We start from the raw sequence: 10,449 nt of genomic DNA on the forward strand, positions 1-10,449 counted from the left end.
ATATGACTTAATGAAAATAGATGTCATGCAGGATCGGGAATAACATTTAACTCAGGGTATTTATTATGGTCATGGAATAGTGTTCACTGGACTTCAGAGGTGCTTTTCCCAATCTTTTCATCACGAATCTTGTTAGCGATCTTCCTCATTCCTGAGGGTTCTGACTCCCAGACTACCTCCTCCTCCCCTACTTCATGCATTAGTTTTTGTGTGTTTGGAAATGGCAGCTCATTGTGTCCGGTGTTATTTCTCAGAAAATCAGCCATTAGTAATTCTCGATGTTTGCTGAGACTACACTGGTATGATTTTTCCCCTAGATCTTTGGAAACACCACGTCATAAAAGAAGACTTTTCAGTTGTAAGACCACACATAGTTGAAAAATTTAGACAAGGATTAATGGAGAATTACAAGGAAGGTGAACTAGAGGTATGTATCAAAAGTTAGTCATTTTGTGTTTTTCTTTTTTAACATAAATCCGAACAAGGAAGACTTTTTCTACACATCTCCTAATGCTTCCCTTTCTCTCTAAGAGTGATGATATGAATACTGAGGCTGAACCCAAATAGTAATCATTTGTTTTTAATTTTGGAAAAAGATTTACTTTGAGTGAAGACTTGAGTAATTAGCAAAAGTATTTTGGCTAGTTTAAAATTTGGTCAATTATTCAAAGTAACCTTGGAGCTGGTTTATGAATGTGTTGATGTTTAGCAACATTTCCTCTTGTTGAAAATTTTAAAAAGAAAACTAAAATAGCAATACTAGCACTACAGAGAAAAAAAATGTTTTAAATGGACGATGTAAGAACTGATCCTGTAACCTAGTGGTTAAGGGAGCCAGATCCCACATGACCTACTGTGATTTGATCCTAGTTCTGGCAGCCTGAAAAGCATGCTAGGCACATATGCATATGTACCAAACATCCCAGCAGGATGGAAAACAGAAGAGAAGGGATTGCAGCGTGGCCATGCCCCATTGGGGTCCTTTCTTCCTCTTCCTCTTTCTCTCCAACGCTGGCAAGTGCATGAACCCTCTCAGGAAAAAAAAAAAGAAAGAAAGAAAGAAAGAAAGAAAGAAAGAAAGAAAGAAAGAAAGAAAGAAAGAAGAAAGAAAGAAAGAAGGAAAGAAAGAAAGAAAAGTATACAGTATAAAAAAATCCAGTAGCACAGAAAGATAACATTTTCACCCTTCCCCAATCTTTTATCCCCAGTTTAAGCATCAACTATTTGTGTGTGTGTGTATCCTTCCAGGAAAATATTTGAATCCATACAACTCTATGTAATAACCTTATATTTAACAATAATATGTATTTTATGTGTACACATGGTCCTTGGAGTTTTGAAACACGTTTATCCCTGGCAGAAACGGCCTGACTAAATCAAAAGAATCTGTTGAAAAGGCAGGAAAAGGGAACCAGCAGTTAGCGTAATGGCTATGTCGCTGGACTCCCATGTAGTCTACCGTGGTTCAAATCCCGGACCTGGTGGCTTAAACTCACGCCGGGCATGTGTGCGTGTGTGCCCAAGATCCCGAGAGGAGAATGGAGGAGAAGGGATTGCGGCATGGCCATCCCCCCTGGGGGGTGATTTCTCGCTTTCTGTCTCTCTGTCTCTCTCTGTCTTTCTGGCGAGCACACGCGCCCTATAGCAAAAATCTCTCAAAAAAAAAGGCAGGAAAAGAGAGTGCATGTGGGTATTTGGGTATAAGAGTTTTAGGACTGTTACCAAATGTTTTAGATAGATATAATCCAGTTTCCTTTGAAATTCAACCACTTAATAAAACCCTGACTTGGGAAGTGTACTGAAATTTTCAAAACAATTTTTTCTCCGAATTTACATTTTTCTAAGTTCTTCAAATGTTCTCTGTCATTTTATAATACAAACTTCAGGAGTTTTTAATGTTATTTTTAGTTTGCTATTTCTCACTTTCTCCCTGTGCTCACCAGAGAGAAAGTGAGAAATCATCCCCAGGGGGATGACCGGGCCATAATCCCTTCTCCTCTATTCTCCTCTTGGGACTTTAGGCACACGTGTACATGCACCCAGTGTTTTTCTCAAGCTGCTATGTCTGGAACTCAAACCACACAGTCAGCCATGTGGGATCCAACCACCTTAACCTCCATTATTTATTTTTCACATGAGTTTTGCCAGAGAGAGAGAAAGCAAGCTGCCAGGTCCAGGCCTTGAACCACAGCCCGTCATGTGGGAATTCCGGCACCTTGACCACCACGCCACCTACTGACTCCCACACTTCAGTTCTTAATTATGAGGTAGAAAATCTACAAGCTTGGTTGTGATGATTTACATTTGTTTAAGCTTTCACCTATACATACATGGTTCTGTGTACTCCGATGTTGGGGGGTGAGCGGTGTTCCATTCTCAAGGTACAGAGGTAGTTAGGGTAGGTGTGTTCAGAAAAAAAAAATGTGTGAATCATGATAACTAAAAATATTTCTGCTCATCCCGTATTTGTATGCCTCACCCCAACATTGAGACAAGTTCTTGTAGGAAAGAAAAGTGGACGTTAGTAATCCGGGCAGTGCCGTATCAGGTGCAAATGAAGCTGGGGTACGTGTTAAGGTGTAGCCTGCCAGTGTCTTGGAGTCATTGAATCATAGGATCTCAGGATTCTTGGTTTCTCCATAGCCTATGCCTGATAGGTTTCTAGCCTCTTCTGGACCATCTGCAGTGACAGGGAGCTCACTCTTCCAAACTCTGCCCCACCCCCGGGCAGCGCTTGTTTTAGTCAATCTCCTGAGATAGATTTGGCCTCCCCTCCATCTCCGTTATGTTCCTGAGACACTGCAGATCGTGGTTCTGACCTCCAACAGCAGCCTTTCGATGTCTGAGAGCATTGCAATCAGAGACGCTCATTAGAACCATGGCTAGCATGGGTGAAGGTGTGGATTACAAGTAAGGGCTCACGCCAGGAGGACGAATCAACACAGGCGCCTCCCGGGACAGTGGATTACAAATCACTACCCTTTCCTCCAGGCAGCACAGCCCATGCCAGACACAGGGACTGGAAAATAGAACTGCCCTGGGCTCTCCCTTTGCCTGGGTGCCTCTGTGCAGAGCACAGACCACACAAGCCCACTCCAAGGACCTTAGCCTGTCTGCTCTCCTTCACACTAAACCATCTCTGTCTCCTTCAATCATCTCATGTGAGCACCCTTGCCACCCTGGTCAGTCTTCCGTAAACCCAAGGGTGTCTAGCTAGCCACGAGCGCCCATGTCCTAGATGCCCTGCTTTGATTAATGTCTACGAGTGTGTTGAGTTTGGGCAGCCACATCGCGGCTGACCCACCAAGCTCACTGTCACCTGAAGCCCACACGTTGCATTCAGACAATCTGCTGCTGCCGCCATGTTATCAGCATTGTTCTTGTTCAGTTCTGACCCACTGAGCTCACACGTTGAAGCCCACACGTTGCATTCAGACAATCTGCTGCTGCCGCCATGTTATCAGCATTGTTCTTGTTCAGTTTGATCCGCTTTCTTGGTGTGTTTTTTGTTTGTTATTGGTTTTTGCCAAAGGGTTCATGTGCTCGCTGGAGAGAGACATTGAGAAATAGAAAAAGAGAAAGTGAGAAATCAACCCCCAGGGAAGATGGCCATGGCACAGTCCCTTCTCCTCCCTATTCCTCCTGGGATTTGGGGCATGCATGCACGTATACACGGTGTGATTTTCAAGTCACTGGGTCCAGGATTTGAACTACGGTTAGCTATGTGGGGGTCCAGCACCTTAATTGCCATGCCACCTGCTGGCCTGGTTTACTTTTGAAAGTTTTTTTTATTTTTAATTTTTTTAGTGCATGTGTACTTGCCAGAAAGAGAAAGAGGAGAGAGAGAAAGTGAGAAATCACCACCTGCAGTGGATGGCCATGTCACAGTCTCTTCCCTTTCATTCTCCTCTGGGGATTTTGGGCACAAGAACACATGCACCTGGAGTGTTTTTCAAGCAGCTGGGTGTAAGGCTCAAACACACAGCCAAGTGGGACCCAGATTCATCAGTCCCCACACCCCCAGCTGGCTCAATTTGGTCTATTCTTTGAACCGCTTGAGATCTTAAATATCTGAATTTTTATCATCCAGTTTACTCTTTCTTCCTGCCAACTGTCAGCCTACCCTCCATATCCTCATTTGAGTCATTATCAACACATGCAGGGCAGGCCCCAAGCCCAGTGCTGCCTGCTAGAGGTCCTTCCAGGCTGTGCAGGTTGTTTGGACACAATCTTTTTGTGGCCAGAAAACCCATCCAATTGCCACCAGCCTCTGTTCTCCCATTTATCCTTCTCAGATGTCTTGCTGAAAGCCATGTACGCTATGTCTACTATATTTTTTGAAGAAATAAAATTAACCTGACCTGACCTTTCCTGAACTCATGTTAGCATCTAGTAATCATTGCCTCTACCAAATTCTAGAAAACCAGACTTTCATAATCAGTTCTGACATCTGCCCAAATTTTATACCAAACACACTGGCTTGAAGTTAGAGACTGACCTTTTTTGCAAACTAGGACTGTAATAGTCTCTTTTCTGAATTTTGGAACCAGTTCCATTCAGATTCCAAGAATCATCCATTCATTCATTCATTCAACACGCACTTACAGATTCTCTGTTGTGCTTTTCCCAGGTATTTTGTTAGAGCTATAAAGAGTATAGTTCCTGCCCTCAAAGAGCTTATGGAGACAATTGGGTAGACCGGCAGTGTCAAAAAAAGAGAAAGTGAGAAATCAACCCCCAGGGAAGATGGCCATGGCACAGTCCCTTCTCCTCCCTATTCCTCCTGGGATTTGGGGCATGCATGCACGTATACACGGTGTGATTTTCAAGTCACTGGGTCCAGGATTTGAACTACGGTTAGCTATGTGGGGGTCCAGCACCTTAATTGCCATGCCACCTGCTGGCCTGGTTTACTTTTGAAATTTTTTTTTTATTTTTACTTTTTTTAGTGCATGTGTACTTGCCAGAAAGAGAAAGAGGAGAGAGAGAAAGTGAGAAATCACCACCTGCAGTGGATGGCCATGTCACAGTCTCTTCCCTTTCATTCTCCTCTGGGGATTTTGGGCACAAGAACACATGCACCTGGAGTGTTTTTCAAGCAGCTGGGTGTAAGGCTCAAACACACAGCCAAGTGGGACCCAGATTCATCAGTCCCCACACCCCCAGCTGGCTCAATTTGGTCTATTCTTTGAACCGCTTGAGATCTTAAATATCTGAATTTTTATCATCCAGTTTACTCTTTCTTCCTGCCAACTGTCAGCCTACCCTCCATATCCTCATTTGAGTCATTATCAACACATGCAGGGCAGGCCCCAAGCCCAGTGCTGCCTGCTAGAGGTCCTTCCAGGCTGTGCAGGTTGTTTGGACACAATCTTTTTGTGGCCAGAAAACCCATCCAATTGCCACCAGCCTCTGTTCTCCCATTTATCCTTCTCAGATGTCTTGCTGAAAGCCATGTACGCTATGTCTACTATATTTTTTGAAGAAATAAAATTAACCTGACCTGACCTTTCCTGAACTCATGTTAGCATCTAGTAATCATTGCCTCTACCAAATTCTAGAACACCAGACTTTCATAATCAGTTCTGACATCTGCCCAAATTTTATACCAAACACACTGGCTTGAAGTTAGAGACTGACCTTTTTTGCAAACTAGGACTGTAATAGTCTCTTTTCTGAATTTTAGAACCAGTTCCATTCAGATTCCAAGAATCATCCATTCATTCATTCATTCAACACGCACTTACAGATTCTCTGTTGTGCTTTTCCCAGGTATTTTGTTAGAGCTATAAAGAGTATAGTTCCTGCCCTCAAAGAGCTTATGGAGACAATTGGGTAGACCGGCAGTGTCAAAAAAAAGGAAGGAAGAGCTCTCATAGAGCCTGACCAGGATGTTCTGTCAGCTCCAAGAAGGGGAGACCCAGCCCAGCTCAGGAGTAAGGCAGAAAGTACCCAGGAAAGGATTCCAGGAGGAGGTACTGTTCAGGCCAAGTCTTGAGGCACAAGGAGTTGTCTGGGTGAGGAGACGAGCGGGAGAAAGAACAACCTAGGAAGGAAGAGCAGCAGATTCCACAGAAGGACCTGAATGGGGGGCAGGGCCACATGACGAATGACTTTGCGTGTGATTCTGGGGCATCTGCACTGAGTCACTGAAGCAGTTTGTCAGCAGAGGTGAGTATTTCAGAAACATTCTCAAAATACCTCATGTGTGCCTGATATTAGACGAATTGTTGTGAGGGAGTCCAAGATGAAGCAAACCATGGACGTGCAATTCACACACAGCAGGCTCTGGGTCCAGGCTGTTGCCATAACAGGGCCTGGCATCTGCCAGGCATCACCCCAGCCTGGCTCTCTCCAAGAATCTCTGGGACAATTTGGTGCTCTTCCAGCCAGCGCCAACTCTCATGGTTCAGATTTAAAAGTCAATGATAGGGGCTGGCAGGTGGCGTGGTGGTTAAGGGTGCTGGACTCCCACATGGACGACCACGGTTCGAGTCCTAGACCTGGAGGCTTGCTTTCTCACTTTCTCTCTCTATCTTTTTCTTTCTCACTTTTCCTGTCTCACTCTGTCCCTCTCTGGTCAAATTAAAATAAATAAATACATGTTGATGATGGAATCAGCCCAGTGGAGGGGCGGCTGCTCACTGAGTCATGGCCCAGCCGTGGACTTTGCTCGGGTGGTTCCAGATGCTTTCAGAAAGTCAAATACACAGCCGGAAAAAGGGACTGCTGGGAGCCTGGAAGGCCCCCTGTACCTTCCTCTCACTGATCCATCATGGCTTCCTGTCTTTCCATCTCCTACCTGATCCCATTCCATACACCCCTGCAGGTGTTCTGCCCATACCCGCACTCCCTCCCTGCTTCAGCCTCACTCCCTCTGGGCCATTCCCTGGAGCTGACCTTTAAGCCCCATCTCCTGAAGTCTCAGCAGAGCTACCTGGAGAAAGCAGAAACAGATTTCCCTGGCCTCCAGAGATGTGAAAGGGGGTTCTGGCCTTCACCATCTCTTTGGTGTTACATGAACTCACCAAAGGGATCCTTAGCCTTGCTGAATAAGAAAGATGTCATGTTGGCTAATGTCGGCTAAAAGGGGATGGCAGAGGGCCACTGTGGTTCAATTCTGCATTTCTGTTTGCTTGGAACCCTTTTTCTGCAGGGGCTGTCATGGCATTAGTTTGGGGAGTGTTTGCCCTGCTATAAAGGGGCCCTGTTGGCATGCCCATGTTTGGGCGAGGATGCCCAGGATAGTAAGGGCTGAGTCACTGTGGCTGGCTGCGAACACTGGGGCTGGATGAGGTCATCAGCCACACCTTGCTGGCCTCTAGTGTGGTCTTGTGACTCCTCGTGACTTCAGGCTTTCATCAGAGTCAGACCTAGAAGTGTTAGCTTTGTCATTAGTGAACCCACATAGCCTCACCCTTTCACCATAGAGAAGTCAAGGTCTAGGGGACAGAATCTTCAGCTCCCTTTGCCTCGTGTCAGCAGCTAAACTATGGCTGTCCTGGAGCTGGTATGCAGGGGCTAGGTGAGAGCAGGAAGGGCAACAGGGCCAGGATAGCCTGCCCACCCCAGGCCACTGAAGGGGCTGCTCGAGGAGGGCCCTAGAGAGTACACCAGAGGAGGCTGAGCTGCCTCCTGCCCAACTGCCTGGCTATTGCCTGTTAAATCCAGCATGGTCCGAGGTTTCTTCTCCTGGTTCCATTGCACAGATCTCGATTGCGTTCTGCTAAGCTGGTGCAGTTTGACTTTGAAAGGCTTAACTATCTCAACTACTACATATATATTATTATATATGCACTATAATATATAATATTATAATGTAATATAATATATTTCTCTTTTTTATAATTGCTGGAGGGGGTATGTGCTTGCCAGAGAGAGATACAGAGAGAGAGAGGAAGAGAGAGAAAGCACCCTCCATTTGGCATGGTCATACCCAATTCCTCTTCCCCCATTTCTCCATTCTGTTGGGATTTGGGGTATACAAACTTGCCTGTCATGTTTTTGAAGCTATGGAGACTGGGATTTGAACTTCATTCAGACATGTGAGACCCAGTTGTCTTAACCGTCTGCAGGTGGCATAATGGTTAAGGCCCTAGACTCCCACAGGACAGACCACAGTCTGAGTCCTGAAATGCATGTGTGCCCAAAATCCCAAGAGGAGAACAGAGAAGGGATTGAGGTGTGGCCATTCCCCATGGTGGGTGATTGCTCACTTTCTCTCTCTGTCTCTCCAGTGAGCACATGTGCCCTATAGCAAAAAATATCTTCCAAAACAAACAAACAAAAAATCACATCATAGGCCCTGCCCTCCAAATATCGCATTCCCTCCCCTCCCGCCAGTAGCAGGTGAGCCACCCGCTTTCCCCACGCCTTCCTTCCTGCTAGGTCTTTTCACTATTTGTCAACTCCGCTAGCTTGCCTTAATGACTTGCTTTGCAAAACCTTTCCCTGAAGGTAAGTGGGGCACTGAAAGGATAGTGTTCTGGGTCCTCTGGGATAGCCAGTCAGAGCCAGGGAGACCACCCATGCTCTCAGGGCAGCCTAGCTTCTACAGTGGAATGCCTCTGAGCTGGGAGGCAGCCGGACCTTGGAAGTGTCATTGATAAAGCTCACGTGAGAGTGCAGGCGGGCTCCTAGGCCTGATCTCAGAAGCCCCCTTGACACACACTGACTGAGACACACAGAGGAGCAAGCGCACGTGGACTTGCAGGTCATTTAGACATAGGAGGGATACAGGGGCCTCTGTTTGTCCTTCCTGGCCCTGCAAATGTTCTGAGCAGCTGCAAAGAGGCTGGTGAGGCTAGAGCCAATGGCTTGGTATGGAGGGGGAACGAATATGGGTCTGTGAGTCAAAGCAGCATGTGCCTCAGCCCTGGTGTGGTGAGGTTGCCTGCTGCAGCTGCTGTGAACGATGCTCCTTCCTCTTCAGATCACTTTCAGGAAAGACCACCTCAATGCCTGCCTTGCCTCCCTGGGCTGCGATGTTATGGCAAGAGAACGCAGCAACTTCGAGACCTACTCCATGTGTTATGAGCACGTGCTGCAGCATGCTAGGCAGAGGCTCTGTCAGAAGGAGCAGGTGGGTTCCCAGAGAGAAAACTGCATTGAGGCATGGGTGGGCAGGGAGGCCCAGAGCCACGCCAAAGAAAAAAGTAAGGCTGAGCCAGGGTAAGGAGGAATGGTTCTCATTCAGGTAATGGGGTGCATGCTATCTTCGGGTTTCTCTTATTAGCTCGTTTTCTTAGGCTCTTGTATTCCCAGTTGTGAAGGCAATAACTCTGGTAATACAAAAGGGAAAATGTGCTTTCGAGGTGCCCAGAGGGGAATGTGGGAGTTGAGCAACAATGTGCTGGACCCCAGGGAAGGTACATGGCTGACCTTCCCACCCTCGACAGATACAAAGCACCTTGTGCTGTTCCTAGCAAAGAAGCCAGCATCCCTGAGCAGACTCTGTCTTCAGCGTGCACATTATGGGCCGGTCACACTGATGAGACTCCTAAAGACACAGTCACACTGTGCGACACAGTCACTCACTTAGCAACCATTTATGAAGCACAGATTGTTTGTTCTGGGACCTTCAAGTCGGCCTTGGGTTCTTCTGCCCACATTTCTGCAGGAGGAGTTCACCCTCTTTATTAGGTTCAAAAAAGAAGTGCAGATTCAAGGAAGTAATCTGTAGCAGCCATTTGGATTTTCTAAATTGTTCTCCATTAAGATGCACACAGACACACACACACACATAGATGCATATAATCTATCCGCCGCTAGGTTGCAGAGCTCAGTCATGGTATGATCATGGAAGTCACCGCTCTAAAAGCCCAACTCGCAGACTTGGAAGAGGAGAATCTAAATCACAGTCGCACATCCAAGAGTCACTCTCCCGTCCTAGGTTCCCCGAGAGTGTATTTGTACTTTATAGTGCACAAAGAACAAAAGTCAAAATCAAATGAAACATTAAAGTAGCAAATAATAGGTCTTGGATTTGCCCCCACGTGAGCCTGTCCCCATACTGAGTACTCTGTGTCAGTGTGGCTACCCAGAGGTTGCAGTCCTTCTTTTTTTTTTTTTGGAGAGATTTTCACTGTAGGGCGCGTGCGCTCGCCAGACAGACAGAGAGAGACATAGAGACAGAAAGCGAGAAATCACCCCCCAGGGGGGATGGTCACGCCGCAATCTCTTCTCCTCCATTCTCCTCTCGGGATCTTGGGCACGCACGCACACGCGCCCAGCGTGAGTTTTAAGCCACCAGGTCCGGGACACGAACCGCGGTCGACTACGTGGGAGTCCAGCGACATAGCCATTACGCTAACTGCTGGTTCCCTGCAGTCCTTCTTCAACGCTGTGTCCAGTGGGATGACAAGCCTCGTGCTGGCTCTAGGCAAGCCTGAGGATCTCAAAGTGAGGCTCTATGAGCACAGATGGGGGGTGTCTGGAGCATGTTGTGCT

At 46.7% G+C, this 10,449-nt stretch overlaps 1 protein-coding gene across 1 annotated transcript in view; it reads left to right on the forward strand.

Annotated features, from left to right (window-relative positions):
- Positions 1 to 10,449, forward strand: part of CCDC162P (coiled-coil domain containing 162) — a 185,821-nt gene that overhangs the window by 153,996 nt on the left and 21,376 nt on the right. The window contains exons 38-39 of the mRNA XM_027775129.1: positions 318 to 427; positions 8,933 to 9,082. Coding sequence (XP_027630930.1) covers positions 318 to 427; positions 8,933 to 9,082 — 260 coding nt within the window. The remainder of the gene's footprint in view (positions 1 to 317; positions 428 to 8,932; positions 9,083 to 10,449) is intronic.

This window comes from Tupaia chinensis, unplaced genomic scaffold (genome assembly GCF_000334495.1).
Source record: "Tupaia chinensis unplaced genomic scaffold, TupChi_1.0 Scaffold000527_1, whole genome shotgun sequence".
Classification (NCBI taxonomy): domain Eukaryota; kingdom Metazoa; phylum Chordata; class Mammalia; order Scandentia; family Tupaiidae; genus Tupaia; species Tupaia belangeri.